Source organism: Euleptes europaea, chromosome 3 (genome assembly GCF_029931775.1).
Source record: "Euleptes europaea isolate rEulEur1 chromosome 3, rEulEur1.hap1, whole genome shotgun sequence".
In the NCBI taxonomy this organism is placed as follows: Eukaryota; Metazoa; Chordata; class Lepidosauria; order Squamata; family Sphaerodactylidae; genus Euleptes; species Euleptes europaea.
The window spans coordinates 27381500-27398337 of NC_079314.1; the positions used below are offsets into that span (position 1 = coordinate 27381500).

General features: G+C 45.7%; 1 protein-coding gene across 1 annotated transcript in view; it reads left to right on the forward strand.

Moving 5' to 3' along the window:
• Positions 1-349: 349 nt before the first annotated feature.
• Positions 350-16838, forward strand: part of LOC130474341 (protein argonaute-3) — a 69729-nt gene continuing 53240 nt past the window's right edge. Inside the window, exons 1-2 of the mRNA XM_056845909.1 lie at positions 350-459; positions 12048-12219. Of these exons, the coding sequence (XP_056701887.1) occupies positions 441-459; positions 12048-12219 (191 nt within the window). The 5' untranslated portion in view covers positions 350-440. The remainder of the gene's footprint in view (positions 460-12047; positions 12220-16838) is intronic.

Consider the following 16838-nt stretch of genomic DNA (forward strand, 5'->3'; position numbering starts at 1 on the left):
CGGCAAAAGGGTTGCCCTCGGACCACGCATGCGCGTCGCCCAGCGTCGCTAAGCCTCCCACGGACGGCTGAAGAGAGAGATTCTTCAGACTTGACCAGCGGGAGGGGGGACTTCCGGTGGGGGAGGAACGGACGGCGCACGCGCGCCCCTCGCCTCAGTGTGTGCCGAAGCGGAAACTCGGGCGGCTCAGTCAGTTCGTCCGAGGAGACGCCAGCGAGAGGAGCCGGGGCTGCGGGCGGCCACGCAACTTCCGCCTCTCCAACCGTCACCGCGCTGGAGAGCGGCCGGGGCCCGAACGGAGAGGAAGAGCGGAGTCAGCGGAAGGGCCTCGCCGAGAGCCGCCGGCACCGTCGCAGGCCCGGCCGGACCGGGGAGGGGGCAAGGAGAAAGGGACCCAGTCGGCACCCGTAGCCCCAGAGGGGCCGCGCCGAGCTCCATGAATGGAAATCAGCAGTGCAGGTGAGGGAGGAGGAGGCGGCGGCTGACGGGATGCTCCAGGCGCTGGAAGCGCCGTCCTCTGGGAGGGCTTGACCTTATCAGGTTGGGGAGGGAGGTTTCCAGGGTGTGGCGGCGGTTGGAATAAAACATGGAGCCTCCAGCAGAAGGTCCAGCTCTCCCAGCATTTGGGAAGCCCACGAACTGAAAGTGTGACGGCAACAAGTCTTTTTCTCCTCTCCCTTCCCCCTCTCCCGTAACAATTATTATTCAGTGGCTTCTGTCCGTGGAAGGTTCTGTCTGGCCGTAAAGGATAAATCTGCATAGTTGCCTTAGGAATGAGAGCAAAATGGGTTTGTGGTTACGCTCCACGCATTTATGGGCTATGGCTTAACTGAGACTTACACTGTAGAAATCATGCTTGAGGTTTCAGCCTTGGTTAATAAAATGTACCTGCTGTAGCTCCGTATAGATACACTGCCTTTGGCTATGGAGGTTCTGTTTGGCTGTAATAGTTGGAGCTATATGGTTGCCGTATGTTGAAAGGCAAAGGGGCAACCCCAAACCTATGGTAGTTTGGCAGATCGTGTATTGTGGAGGGTAGGAAGACAGAAGGCTGGATGCTAATGTGCTTGGGTGCTCATATTTTCTGAATGCTTATTATTCATTTCATCTATACTGTCTTTCTCCTAAGTGGAGCCCCAAAGTGTCTTAGATCATTGTCCTCTCTTCCATTTTATCCTCACGGCAACCCTATGAGGTAGGTTAGTCTGAGAGTGTGTGACTGGCCCAAGTGTAAGAAGTGGTTTTATTTTACTTAAAAATAAGTCCTTATGTCTTAATTGAGACTTCCTCTGTAGAAATCATGCTTGAGGTTTCAGCCTTGGTTAATAAAATATACCTGCTGTAGCTCTGTGTAGATGTATAGTTTGAAGAGCACAGGAATGCCTTTTTCAGTGAATCTGGCTCATCTAGGTGTTGGATAAATATGGTGTTTGACAGAGTTGATGAACGTGAGGTTTCCTGGCTTTTAGGAGTGTACCTACTTATTTACAAGATTTATAACCTGCCTTTCTGCCCAGTCAGGGCCACCTATGCAGCTAAAACAAAGCAGTAGAAAAACATAAAACAATTTAAAAATAAACAGAATTAAAACACACACACCTGTATATATATACACACACATATACATATATATATATATACATGCATACATACATACCTATATACAAAAACAGTGAAACATCCTTTCGACACACAGGGCAGAATGTAGGAGTTGAATGGCAGACAATGAGAGAATGGCAGACAAAACAAAAAAGTCTTCACCCACTAGTGAAAGACAGTGATAGAAGGAGGTAGATGAATATCCCAGGGAAGAGAGTTCCACAGTTTTTGCACACAGCTGAAAAGGCCCTCTGTCAGATTGCTACCTATCTGCTGTCAGAAGGTGGGGGCAGCTGAAGCAGGACCCCTGAAGGTGACCATAGTGTTCAGGTAGGTTTGTATGGGAGTAGGCAGTCTTTAATTAGGCTGGCCCCGGACAATATTGGGCTTTAAAGGTGAAACCAACATCTTTAATTGGGCTTGGGAATAAATTGGGAGCTGCTTTGGTAGGAAGGAAGAAATGGTACCTTTCCTTGCTGGGAAATTTCCTTAGACCAAGGGTTCCCTGGAAAGTGTCTTGGTAACCAGCTGCCACCACTCAGGACCTCCTGAGAACTTCTAGACTGACACACTGAGAAGGTAGTCTTCTTGCACAGTACTAGAGCAATAACAAAATAACTTATAACCAGACTAGTAGTACCTGTGCAGTCTAGCACATGGGGAAAAGATCAAGAGAAATATCCCAGAGAAATTGGGGAGGGGCTGTGGCTCAGCCGTAGAGCATCTGCTTGGCATGCAGAAGGCCCCAGGTTCAATCTCCAGTTAAAGGGACTAGGCAAGTAGGTGATGTGAAAGACCTCTGCCTGAGACCCTGGAGAGCTGCTGCCCGTTTGAGTAGACAATACTGACTTTGATGGACTAGGGGTCTGATTCAGTAGACCGCAGCTTCATGTGTTCAATACATTGTACTAGTGAAGCCAAACAAAAGTCTTTATATAAAAGCTTTATTGTAAAAGAGAGAAAGAAAAGAAAAAGGTTGGTTGGATTCCAGAAGGGGTGGAAAAAGGCAAAACAAAATACACAGCAACACAGAGATATTCAAATGAAAAAGCAATACAGTTGAACTAAGCTAAACATGTTACTTAAGCTGTATCTGGTTCCTCAGAGCATGTGCAGAGTCCCTTGTAACAAGAAGTCGAAGGAATCCTTAACCCCTACCCAACTTCCTGTGGACCTAGTTTTCACTGAAGACTGAAAACTGAACAGAAGAGAAAATCCCAAATGTCCAAATACTTATGCTAAATGGAGCTAGACCTAAGCAAGCCTCCTTTCCAAGAATGACAAGTAGTTTTATCCAATTACATGCATATCCCCATGTCTGATGTCAAAGGTGAATTTTACCAATCAGAGCCATATACAATATAGTCCCACCTCCATCAAGTACCTGATAATGGCTCTGAACTTCCATTACAAATAGATGGTCTAGTCCAATGGAAATAGAGACAAATAGATATCCTTTGTCGAAATGGGATTAAGTCTGCTAGGGTCGTTCAATGGTGAATGAAAGTAAATAACTCATTCTGATGGAATCTCTAGGGTGTAAGGCAATGCCTTCTGTGGATTGTGAAATTGGATAGATTTGTTTGGAAGCTAAGCTCATTTGTTAAAATGCAATAATTTTGTATATTTATATTAACAATTGGTGATATAAATACTACATGCCAGGTATCCAGAGAACTAATATCCCTATAGCTACTGGTCTTTGTGGCTGCTTATGACTACACATAAAGCTGCCTTATACTGAATCAGACCATTGTGCTATCAAGGTTACCATTCTCCACTCAGGCTGTGAGCAGCTCTCCAGGGCTTCAGCTGGAAGTCTTTTGCATCACCTACTGCCTTTTACTGGGAGAAGCCAAGGATTGAACCTTGAATCTTCTGCATGCCATACAGATGCTATACCACTACAGAAAAGTCAGCGTGGTTAGTGGTTCAGAGTGACAGACTCTAATCTGGAGAAGTGGCTTGATTCCCCACTCCTCCTCATGAAACCTGCTGGGTGACCTTGGGCAGTCATAGTCTCTCAGAAGTGTCTCAGCCCCACCTCCCTCACAAGGTGCCTGTTGTGGGAAGGGAATGTGATCGTAAGCTGTTTTGAGGCTCCTTGAAGTGTAGAAAAGCAGGGTATAAACACTTTCTCTTCTGCTGCCACAGAGCAATAGCCCCACCTATGACTGGAGCCTGAACTAATTAGTACAAATGTTGGCTAATGAAAACAAATAGCTGGATTTGCAGTTTTGGAATAAGTTATTATAGGATTTATTTTCATCATTCTTTTGATTCCGTCCATCTGAGATCTCTAAGCATCACATTTTACCCACTTTTAGCCCATTTTGTAAGATAGATTTCAAATGGTGGTTGTGATCCACATCTTTATGCAGCCAAACTAGTTTGAAAGCTAGTTCAAGGTGTGTAGCTCTGTTAATGCTGAGCTTGAGCATTAAAGAGGTTATTGATGAGTGGCGCCACATGTTACAGTAAGGAGAAAGCTTTAAAATATGTGAGTAATGTATTTTGTCTCCTTCATAGTACAGCATGAAAGTTATTTTTATGATGTTTAGGGAATTTGTCAAAGGGAAATATTGTGTTTTAACTGATACGTTTTTGCATGGTAGTCATTAGGCTTGCTTTTTAATTGAAGAAATGCACAGACCCTTAATCTCAATCCTTGGTGTACAAATACTTCCCACAAGACTTCTAATGTGGACACCCTAGTTAGTCTGTAAGGAAGAAGGTAATCTAATTACAAAATGGTGTGTTTTTAGTACGCTATTGAACGTTCAGGAGATGGTAAATTACAGAGTAACTAGTTTTTTAAAGTCTGTGATCTTAAGTCCTATGGGATAAGGGCGAATTTCATTCTCTGCGTAAAGGTTTCCCAGAAGGAAAGTGTGTTACACTAGGCAGTATGTATTCCAGGAATGGTGCTTAAAGTTTTCCCCCCCTCAAATTCCCAATAAACTGGAAAAATACTTTGAAGCCAGGGTAGTATTGATTAGCCCAGGAGAAGTAGTCTAAAAAAGATGCAGCTGCTAAGTCAGCAAGGGATTCTTGGGTTAAACAGTTTAATGAATGTTTTAACACACGTATAGGTGGCGCTTCCATACATTAGAGTATTTCTCAAAGCAGAGTTCTATATTTAATTTTCTATGGAACGTTGTGAGTCACTGAAGTAATTGCTCATCTATGTAGAACATACATCTTAAAGCAATTAAGCCTAATGGCTTAAATGTTGTTGGAGAAACAGCATTTTGCCAACCTTTGGAAAACAGGCTCAAAAGAAGGATATGGAAGTGCACCAGTGATGAGAACCAAGGTAGACCTTGAGTGGAGGGTGCTTGGGGACCTTTTCTTTCATCCTAAGTAATTCAGCTTTCTGTGTGTTTGTTTCTTTATGAGCAAGCCACTCCGGATGCTGTGCAATTTCAGGGCACATATTTTTGCATCAGATGTGATGTCAAGGAGAAACCTGTGGCTCAGTTTCTGGGATGTGGATCCAGGGTCCAAGTTTCAGAGGGCTGGGTTGCAGTTTGCTCTGCTAGTAAAATTGGTGGAGAAACTTTTCTTTCTCTGTCATAATACTAGAACGCGGGGTCATCTGCTGAAGCTGGAGGGTGAGAGATTCAAAACAGATAAAAGGAAGTATTTCTTCACACAACTCATAGTTAAATTATGGAACTCCGTGCCCCAAGATGTGGTGAGGGCTGCCAACTTGGAAGGCTTTAAGAGGGGAGTGGACATGTTCATGGAGGAGAGGGCTCTTCATGGCTACTAGTCAAAATGGATACTAGTCATTATGCATACTTGTTCTCTCCAGTATCAGAGGAGCATGCTTATTATATTAGGTGGTGTGTAACACAGGCAGGATGGTGCTGCTGCAGTTGTCTTGTTTGGGGGCTTCCTAGAGGCACCTGGTTGGCCACTGTGTGAACAACAGACTGCTGGACTTGATGGGCCTTGGTCTGATCCATCATGGCCTTTCTTATGGTCTTATGTGGCGTAAAAGAAAAGCCTGTGAATGTATGAGGAAAACCCTTATTTTATCACTCAAAACAGATTAAAAAACCCTCAGACACTTGAAGCCAAGTTTCCAAAATCTTAGAGTGGGCCATACTGGGCTAGATAATCCCACTGGTGTAATTTGATATAAAAGATATAGCTAGATTATATCTAATTTGATATAAGACAGATCGCTATAGAAGAACATTAACATTATAAGCAGTTCAAAGGACAATTGAGTTTATATTTCTTACTGCCCTATTTTCTTCTTTCTTACCTTCAAATTTAGCTATGGCATTTCCCCAGCATACGGACCGGTTTCCCCCCCAATTATTATGCTAATGTGCAGGGGTGGGGAAAAAGCAGTTGCAAAGTAGTGGTTTTGCAAATAGAAGTGGAATATCCTTAGGGGTAAAGACTGTTCATAGGCCTCTCTGTGACCTTTTCTGCAATGAAAAAAGTGATCATTTTCTGCAATTAGACATTCACTTAAGATAAATAGCCAGTCAGAGCCATGTACATGATAAATGACATGTGTAGGTTGCTTGGTTAATTTTTACTTGTCAGCTGGGTAATATGGCTATACATCTTATTCTCCAAAGAATTTCCCCGTAAGGGAATGTGTGAATACTTTACAGGTGTGGGTGGGAGGACATCACAGTAAATCCCCTGCCAACCAATCACAAGTCTGTGTTTTCTGTAAACACCAAGGTGTTGGAAATTACAGCAGAATTGTCTGTCATTTAGAGATCTGTTTTTTGTTGGCTTAACTTCTAGTGAGTCAAGTAATTTTGAGATAGTGATATAGCAACATTCTGAATTCTTAAGCTTGCATTCACTAGTTTTAATTCCTTATCTGTATCTATCCACTAAATAACTAGGCACATTTACAATAGAAGCAATGCCTGTAGCTTTAAGAAATGAATGCCCTCTCAGTGACCATTGGGGAGTTGCTAGGCAACCACAACAGTTGTCAGCCTTCAAGCCTTGGTTTCTGTCAGTAAAAGGCAGGGAGAGCAGAGTAGGGCTGTTTACATGCCTGTTTTGTACCTTAGAGGGAGAACTCATCAGGGGCGGAACTGGCAGCAACCATCGGATGACTTGATACCATACAACTTGCATAACTCACCCAGGACTGGCTGCTTTCTATTGTTCTACAGCAGCCATTGTAGTGGTTGGAGTTTCAGACTAGGATCTGGGAGACCAGGTTTGAATCCTCATTCTGACATGAAAACTCACTTGGTGACCTGGAGTTAGTCACACATTCTCATCCTAACCTACCTCTCAGGGTTGTTGTGAGGATAAAATGGAGGAGAGGGGAATAATATGAGCTGCTTTAGGTCCCTGCTGTGAAGGATGGTGGTGTATAAATGAATAAATAGAGCTAAAGTTGGGAGGCTGATAAAAAGTAGGTTGGTGGAAAGGAGAGAAGGAAGCAGGGAAATATAAGGGTATGGGGTCTGCCAGGAGGAGGAAAAGAAGAAATAATATTGGGAGAGGATACAGAGGAAAGTGAGATTTCCGATACCACACATCTGGGCCTAGCAGCAGGCAGTGCAAAACTGGGCTCGGCTAGGTGGCAAGCACTGTGCAACTCGAATGGAGTTTACCTAAATGGAAGAAGAAGAGTTTGTTTTTATATGCCAACTTTCTCTACCACTTAAGGGAGACTCAAACCGGCTTATAATCACCTTCCCTTCCCCTCCCCACAACAGACACCCTGTGAGGTAGGTGGGGCTGAGAGAGCTCTAACAGAGCTGTAACTTGCCCAAGGTCACCCAGTTGGCTTCATGTGGAAGAGTGGGGAAACCAACCTGATTCACCAGATTAGTCTCTGCCACTCATGTCAAGGAGTGGGGAATCAAACCCAGTTCTCCAGATCAGACTCCACCACTCCAAACCACCGCTCTTAACCACTACACCACACTGGCTGGAGGCTACCAAGGGGACAGGTAAAACAAGATAGGGACAGGTAAAGGTAGATTGGCTGGTGAATGGGAAGGAGTGAAGGAAGCAGGAAAAGGGAAGAGGCTCTCAGGGAAGGGAAAGAGGAAATAGTGGGGAGATGGAAAAATGAGATCCCCCCCACTTTGCAAGTTCTTGCAGGTTCTTTGTTTGCATTGAATATATTAACATGAGCTATCACTATTTGATATAAAGACTCACATGGCTGATTCCTTGAGGGATCGAAGCTAGACTCCTAGGCGGACCTGTGCACTGATGGGATCTGACTAGTTTCCATTTGTTATGCAAGTTATCTTCACTTGGTCAATAACTGTGGGTGGTGCTGGTCCCCTGCATTTGGTTTTAGACTTGGGTGTGTCAACCTGCTTGACTACACTTCTAAGGCCTAGGCCAGGATCTACAGGTTTTATATATAGTCTACTCTGTTGCAGTAAGGCCAGTATCCCCCAGTGTAGATCCACTGTCTGGATTGTTTGGACTAGGCTTTCGGTTCCTGAAGTCTGGGAAAAGTGTAGCAAAATAGACAGCAAGTCAACCAAACCTCATGCCAACAGTACGGGAGAAAAATCCCTATGGTGGTTAGTTTGTCCTGGAAGAAAATTACTTCGATCACGGTTTAGTTTAAATATCGAGCACAAAGCAAAAGCTTTCTGCTAAGCCTTTCTAGTGTGGAATTTGCTTGGTGTAGCACACAGCTCCATTGCACTCAACAGTCCATCCCCAGGGTAGAGGTTTTTTGAATGAGAGCTTGGGCTGTGATGTTTTCTTAAGATTAATCTTTTTAGTGGCTTATATAGTCTGTATAACAGCAAAGAAATGCAGCTTGCTTGCCTGGGCTGTTTGTTCTTCCTATTTATTTGTCCTGCTAACCTAATTCTGTTATATTCTTGACTACCTTGACAAGGCTTTGGGCAGTAGGTTTGTTAATGAATGTGATGCATAAATCACCATGGAACAGTTACTGGGGAAGTCTTATTGTCCAAAGTGTTTGACCATGTGATTGTGATGCTGCTTTTCTGTTGCATTTTTGTATTCATTATGTCTCGGAAAGCTTATTGCAGTATAGAGTTGTGCATGTACAGCTGTTGAAACCATGAGCATTACGGACTTCACTGTTGGCAAGAAGAAACGTTGTGATTTTTATGTCCTATCTGCTTTTGTCCGCTCATAAGAATTATATCACCAGCTGAAGTCAGTAGGTGGGAACACATCCAACCTCTGTCACTCTGTAGGAGTGTAAAAGTTTTTTTTTGAATGACTTCATCACACCTACAAATGACATTCATACTGTGAATCATTTCAAGAACCCCAGCGTAATTCTCAATATTTATCTTTTAAATTGGTCACCCCTTTTTTTCTCTTGAGACAAACAAAGATAGCGAAATGAGAATTCACAATATGCTGTCTGCTTCTTGTCCAAGGTTTTTTTTGCAGAAATCGTACATGAAAAGCTAAAGCAGGAAAGGAGGCAACAAATCATGCTGAGAGCCAGATATATCTGTTTGTCTCAGGAGTGTATATACTTTTCCTGTGTTAACCTTCCCTGCTCTGATGGGTTTCAGTCCATTGAAACTGACTGCCCTGAGTGGCAACTTTCTATTCCTGTGGGGATTGACAGACAATTCTTAAATGTTTCCACATAAATTGCTTAGGTTAAACTATCCTTTGTAAGGACAGGTTTCCCAAAGAGAATGCCTGTACTTTATTCACATTACATTATAAAAACCCTTACTTCAACTTCTTGGGAGAAAACAGTGGGGCTACTTATGGCCTCATACAATGAGAGCTAAGTATTTAGCAGGAGCATAATCTGAACCTCTATTTGGCAAAATATTTGAGTAAACCACTGTTTAAAATCCAGGATGCTGAGCCCCTCACTAGTACTATTGTGATAATATGTTCTTTTCAGGAGGCTGAAGTTGGTTCCCAGTTCGTTCCCTATTCCCAGTTCCCTCTTCCCAGTTCCTTATTCACATTTCCTAGTTCCTGAAGGATACTGAGGACAATTTAAAATCTCTGCACTACAAAATAAGGATTGGACCCCCACATATGATACCCCCCCCCCACATTCAGGGGACTTTTCCCTCCGAGAGGGCGCATGCTGGGTCCTGGTCCAGGCCTCATGGTAGGGACCCACAAATGAGGCAGTGGTGTCAGAACCAGTGTTTGGACCGGGCACCACTGTATGTCTTTTTGCAGGGGACAGTCTCTGGAGTGTGGGGATGTATAATGTGGGGTGGTCCAAAGATTGTTTTGGGGTGCAGAGGGCACACAACTGTTCCAGTTCCTTATTCAAACCTCCCTTGAAATGCAGGCCTCATGGTGGGGACCCACAAATGGCAGTGGTGCCAGAACCAGTGTTTGGACCGGGCACCACTGTATGTCTTCTTGCAAGGGACAGTCTCTGGAGTGTGGGGATGTGTAATGTGGGGTGATCCAAATATTGTTTTGTGGTGCAGCTGAGCCCCAGTGTCTGTATGTTCATTTGTCCTGGGGGCACCCCACTTGGGAGCAGCTGGCACAAGAATCAGGCTTTGGATCAGGACCCAGCATGTGCCCTCTCAGAGGGAAAAGTCCCCTGAATGTGAAGGTGTATGATATGTGGTGGTCCAATCCTTATTTTGGGGTGCAGAGATTTTAAATTGTCCTCAGTATCCTTCAGGAACTAGGAAATGTGAATAAGGAATAGGGAACAAACTGGGAACCAACTTCAGCCTCCTCTTCAAATGGTGGACCAGCATTGTACATTTTTGCTGCAACTGCCATGTTTTCTGTTTTCAGACAGCTTAAAAATGTATTTATTGCCCACCTTTCTTACTGAGACTCAAGGCACATCTCAAAATATAAAAACAATACAGTCAGGCATCATAATATGTCCAATAAACAGTGCAGTAGGAATAGAATTACAAAATTAGAAACCATGTAAACAAAAAACATATAAGGTATGGTATAGTATAGATAATGTGGGGGATGTCTTCTGCTTTATAATCCAGGGTAGTAAAAGCAAGGTAATGCAATAAACAGTGCAATTTAAGAAGAGCAAATCAAAGTGAATGTAAAATGTAGTGGGAAATCTTCCTCAAATTATTAGTGTGTCTGTGACTGGGCTGTTGATCATGATTAGGAGTCAGTGAATGGGAATGCAGGAAGTGTGAATTGAAAATGCTGCATCCAATTAGTGCATCTAATTGTAGGGATAGGCGTAGTATTGCTGCTTTTCAAAAGGCACTGAGGGGACCACAATGGGAATATTCTTTTTAGTTTGATTATCCATGCTAAAGAAGACTAAATGCTAACTGAAAATAAGTGCCCTAAGATAATGGTAGCAATAGAACAAAAAGTGTGGCCTGTTTAGCATCAAAAGGACAGAGGCAATATGATGCAGTAATAATCTTAGGAATATAGGGAATATTCCCAGTACACTAAACATCCCTAGTCCTGGGAATAAGAAGCCAGAGGGCCACCATCCATTAACTGTCATTCCAAACCTGCCAACCAAATTAGATCTGAAGCAGAGAAGTAGGGGGTTGTTATATTGGCAATGAAGGGAGGCAATATTGTCTTAAATTGTTGTGAAATGCTTTGTGGCCCTCATGGTCATAAAGCGGGATATAAATCAATTCACGCAGTCATTTAGATTAAAGAATGCAGCAGGTACAAGAACTAATAGTTACAAATGGGATGTTAATGCATTTAGGTGGAAATTGGTTTGAAAGCTTATTCTCGTGAACTGTAAAATTCTACAATAGTTGGTATCCCTGCAACAGTTATAAGAGCAAAGAACTTCAGTAGGCCAGAAATAGTCCAGTGATATGAGCAAGCTTTTCCTCTTGCCTTTTCAGCAGGAATGTCTTCTCTAAAATGCAGAAGGTTTCCAGGGCAAACAGGCTTGCATGCGTTCTAGGTTTGCTGAACTTATTGTTACATTTAACAAACTGCATCCAGCAGTCCATCAGCAGAAGCCTTTAAGGGATCTTCCCTACTTTCTCAGCTTTCCAACAGTCCTTTCTGATCCCTGGAATTCCCCCCCCCCCATCATGGGACCTGCATGGAATAATTGCTGTGGGGGTCAATAGACTGTGGTGGGGTGGAGAAAGGAGACAAAATTGCTTGTCCAGATGGCACTGTCGGTGGAGCTCCACCGACCAAAATGTAAGAGCAGAGTGATTTTTGCCTCCTTCCCACTCCTTACTGCTGTTCACCAGCCCACACAGCTATTATTCCATGTGGGTCCTGCAACCCCAGTAATAAACATTGCCACGGTCAAGAAGGACCACTGGAGGGGAATGGAAAGTGGATAGTAAGGTAGGTCTGTGATCCTTGTGCTTGATCCAAACCATTATCTCTGGTGGCAGTTTCATGGTTTCACTCTGACTTTGTTTAGAAGTTATACTCCTTTTCCTAGCATTCTAGGTGGTTTACAAGAATCCATAAAATCTTTTCCATTTCCACTTCTAAACTATGCATTAATTTATTTTTTGCAGGACCCGTTGGGGCACAACCCCTGCTCATGGTGCCCAGACGTCCTGGCTATGGCACCATGGGCAAGCCCATTAAATTACTGGCCAACTGCTTCCAAGTTGAAATCCCAAAGATTGATGTCTACCTCTATGAGGTGGATATTAAGCCAGACAAGTGTCCTCGGAGGGTGAACAGGTAAGTCAGATAGTTAATTTTTACTACATTGCGCGCACACCTTTATTGGCATGCTACGTTGTATTAATGATTAAGTAGTGGGTGAGAAGTTGTATACTGTACACTCTTTTACCGTAGCTAAGAGGTGACATTTAGATCTAACAGCTCATTCCTGAGAGCTGCACCAGCCGGGACAGTAGTAGTGCCTCCAAAGAAGTTTGGCCACTGCAGCAGGGGGGAAAAGAGGTGCTTTTTAAAAGAAAAAAATAAGAAAAGGGGGGAAAGCCCCACTGAAAACTGCAATGCTACACCAACAAAACGTTGGCGCAGCACTGCTGTTGCTAAAGGGGGGTGTTCCCGGGCTGAAAGGGGTTAGGAAGCTCCTATAAGCAGCTCCACCCCCCGGAACACCCTGGGAATGCCTCCCGAGAAGCCAGCATGAAGACTTGCGCCAGCTTCTGAGGGCCGTTCTTCCGCGGCAGTCCTGGGGGCCGGCGCAAGTGGCATAGACACTGGTGTAGGGGTCACTGTGTCTCCTAAGCCCATTTGGCCCCCAAGCTCAGGAATGGGCTCTAATCGTACCTTTCTGAACAAAATGTTACTTTCCCCGTTTCTGTTTGTTGATGCAGAGATTGTTCCTCTAGGCATTTGCAACAGGTGATACTAGTCTGTAATGTGAGCCTTGTGATTATAACGTGAGAAAATGAAAAAGCTACATATTTAAAATATATAAATTGAAGTGTGTGTGTGTATATATATAAGTTTAGCATTATTCGTGAAAACAGTTACTTCGTATACATTGTGAGACAGATAGACGCAGCAAAGTTGATGAAGTAGTTGGAATATGTTAATATGCTTCCAGGAAAGTAGCTTCTGTCTTTTAGGATTGACTTCTTAACTATTCCAGAGAAAATGAGAGAGGATTTGATACAATCTAGAACTATAAGCAGCTGTCTAAAATTAACGTTCTGTTGTGAATGATCTGGTATTCTCCATCAATGACATTCTTTGTTTGGCTGAAGTTCTGCAGCCCACCTGTGTGTGTGTGTATAATGGGACAAATTAGGAATTCAGTTGGTCCTAGACCCAGATTAGATTTGGTTTGGTTCTTCCTTAACATTGCAAGATGAGGAGTTGCAAGTGAATCAAAGCTTACGTTGAATGAATTTTGGTTTGTTAGAAACAAAATGTGAAGATTAGGGAGATGCTTGGTATACTGAAAGTACAAGTCTGTTCTTAAATTCTTAGTTCATCTTCTGGTGTACAAGATGAAACCACCCTTCATAGCTGTTAACCTTCACAGTGCATTGTCCCAATGGTATTGGAAAATGTTGAGATAACTATGGGCTTTATCTTATCTTCACAGTTTCTCTTACCAATAGTTTTCTTGTTCTTGTGGTTTCTAGTTTCTGCAGTAAAGGGTTTGAAGAGCTTTGGCTTGTTCCCAGATCCAGTCTAGTGAGGCTGGGAGCTTTTCCCCTTGGTGGCTTCCAAGTTTATGACATGCCTTCCAGTCAAGAAGTGCTTATTCAGCTGCTGTAACTGCCTAACCTGTACTGTGGAGGAAAGACATGTGCTCTAGGGACCTCTTCAGTTTTAGTTCTTTTGTATAGTGTTAGGACATACTTTCCTGTAAACTGCTCATTATGATTTACATTTAGCAAAGTAGAGTGAAGTTCTCTAGTTAGTGAAATATGAGAAGGTTGAAATGTTGCTGCGGTTGGGGTTTCTTTCTTTTTTCATACATGCATGCTTTCCTTAATTTGAGAAGCAAAGTAACTGTGAGGGTCTCTGTGTATGTGTCTCTGCTTCCCATCACCTGCTATCAGTGAACTCGTAAAAGCAGTTCACACCTTCTGGTCTCAGGCGCCAGGCCTGATTGCCCCAAGTATCTTCCCCCCCCCCCCCGCTGTTCTTCCTGTCAGTACTCCCTCAGGCCGATGCGGCCTTGGAAGTGTGATAGCTTCACCAGACTTCCTGGGACTCGTCTGATGTTTTGTATTATGCCAAGCTTGTAACTTCCCATAACAATAAGTGTGAACCCCAGTGCCCCAGTGCCCTGGAGTCAATATATTCTGTAAACCCGATTAGCCCCTCACTTGCAACTTGCTATCTGTGCCTGTCTCATCTCCTGATGTCTTCAATAAATCCTTTGTTTCTTTACCAACGTCTGAACATTTGATTTGGAGAAGTAAACTCAGAGAGAGGGGATCTCTCACATTAAGTTGCAAGTCTTTGCCTCTCGAACTGCTGCTGTACCTTTTGGGACAGAATGTCAGGCGATGAGGAAAACACCCCTACTACCCCTGACGCACCGGACGGACCGGTGGTACCGGAGAAACCGGATCCCAAGGAGGAGGGTGCCAAGCCAAAGAAGCCTAGGGATCCCATCCCCGACCAAGGCCGGGACGGACGTCCCCGAGGACTTTTTAACAATTGGCTGGACTCCCCCAAGGGTTGGTCTCTCTCCCGAACCGCGGCGAAGGATCGCCGTTTGGCCTTCCCCAGCACGGGACTTGAGGGGGACCCGGCGCGCAAGGAGGCCCTGATGGAAGAGGAACGCAGGCAGTGGCTGGAGGATCGCCAAGCCATGCAGGAGCAGATGGAGTCCATGCGGCGGGTGATGGGTGAGATGGCCGCGGCCCTGGACGCGTTGAAAGTGCAACCGCCTGCCGGCAACCCCCCGGACGGAACACCGGCAGCCCCTCCCGCGCCTCCTAGCCTCCCGTCCCGTCGGGACCTGAAAGTCACCTATGACGGTTCAGGAGACCAGTTGACCTTTTTCATGGTCCAAGTGGACATTTTTATGCGAGAACAAGGCCGAACCTTCACTTCCGAGGAGTCCCGGGTGCAGTACGTGGCTTCCTTGCTGCAAGGGGAGGCGGCCGCCTGGATGGTGTTGCAGTATGAACTCCGCTCGCCGGTGCTGCGAACCCTGGACGAGTTTATGGTAGCACTCCGAAACCGCTTCGAGGACCCGACTCTGGGTGAGCGGGCTAAAGCCTCCCTGATGCAACTGCGCCAAGGGACCAAGTCGGTGGCGCAGTATGCAAGTGAGTTCCAATCACTGGCCAGCCGAATCCTGGACTGGAGTGAGGCCACTTTGGTACAGTGTTTCAGGGAGGGCCTCGACCCGGACCTCCAGCATTGGGCTTTTATGCAAGGGAACCCCCCGGATGTGGAAGGTTGGGTTCGCCACGCTGCCGACATCGAGAATCGCAAACAACTCCTGACCTTGTCCAAACAACGCGTTGGACGAGACCCGAGACCCCGGAGTGACCGGGGCCGAGACTTCCGACCGGGAGGGAGTGGGGGTCCTTCGGCCGCTGAACGCCGCAAGCGTTTTGAGACCGGCGTCTGCCTGACCTGTGGAGGAAAGGGACACTTTGCGTCGCAATGCCCCTCTCGTGCGGGTCGTCCCAACCCCCCTCGCCAAGCCCCGACCGAACCGCAGAAGGCGGCCGCTGAGGACCAGCTCCGCCGCAGGAGCGGGCCACCGAGCCGGCGTTCCGGCGCACCCTCCGCTCTCCATGCGCGCCCCCAGGATGTGATCTCCACCTCTACAGGCCCAACGGGGTCCCGGATTACAAATACTACTTTTGATTCGGACGGATCCCCGAACGCCACCACTCCGTCCCCCTCTTCCAGCGAGGAGGAAGAGTGGGAACAGCCGGCAAAAAACGCCGTCGGTCTGCTGTAGAGGGGGCTCCGCAGCAGACCGCCCCTGTCGTTGTGCAAGGAGCTCCACCGATGGTAAGCGCCCAAGAGGACAATGTGTATGTGCGTGTTCACCTGTCCCTACCCAAAGGGGGTCCCAGTTTAGAATTCCCCGCTTTGGTTGACTCGGGGTGTGCCCGCACTATGATTAGTGAGGAAGCTGCCAAGAAACTGGGAGTCCGGCGCAAGCGGCTTCCGGGACCCCTCCGCTTTTCCCAAATGGACGGGAGCGATTTTAAACGGGGCCCAGTGACCCACCGAACTGCAGCCGTAATTATGTCTGTGGGAGAACATTGGGAACGCTTGTATTTTACCATCGCCCCTATTGTAACCCCAGTGGTGTTAGGGATGAACTGGCTGCGGGGACATAACCCCTCCATCGACTGGGTTAAACGGGTGCTCTCGTTTCCCGAAAGCCCCTGTGGGTTGCATGACAAGGAACGGGTACTCAGGACTCCGGCCGCCGCATTGGTAGGGTCCCCCAACCCGATCTCCGTTCCTCCTCAACTTCCCACAGAATACTCGCAGTTTGCGGATGTCTTTGATGTTAAAGAATGTGACGAACTGCCTCCCCACAGAGAGACGGACTGTGCCATCGAAATCGTGGGGGAAGGCAAACTGTCTAAAGGGAAGGTCTATCCCATGAGCCCTAGTGAGAAGGCGGTGTTACGGGACTATCTGGACGCCAACTTGGCGAGGGGTTTCATACGCCCTTCCAAAGCTCCTTATTCGGCCCCAGCCTTCTTTGTGAAGAAAAAGACGGGAGATCTAAGACTGTGTATTGACTTTCGTAGGCTAAACGCGGTCACCCAGTCTAACGCTTACCCTCTCCCTCTTATTCCCGACCTTTTAGCACAATTAAAGGAGGGCCGAATCTTCACCAAACTGGACTTAGTGGAAGCATACCACCGCATTCGCATTAA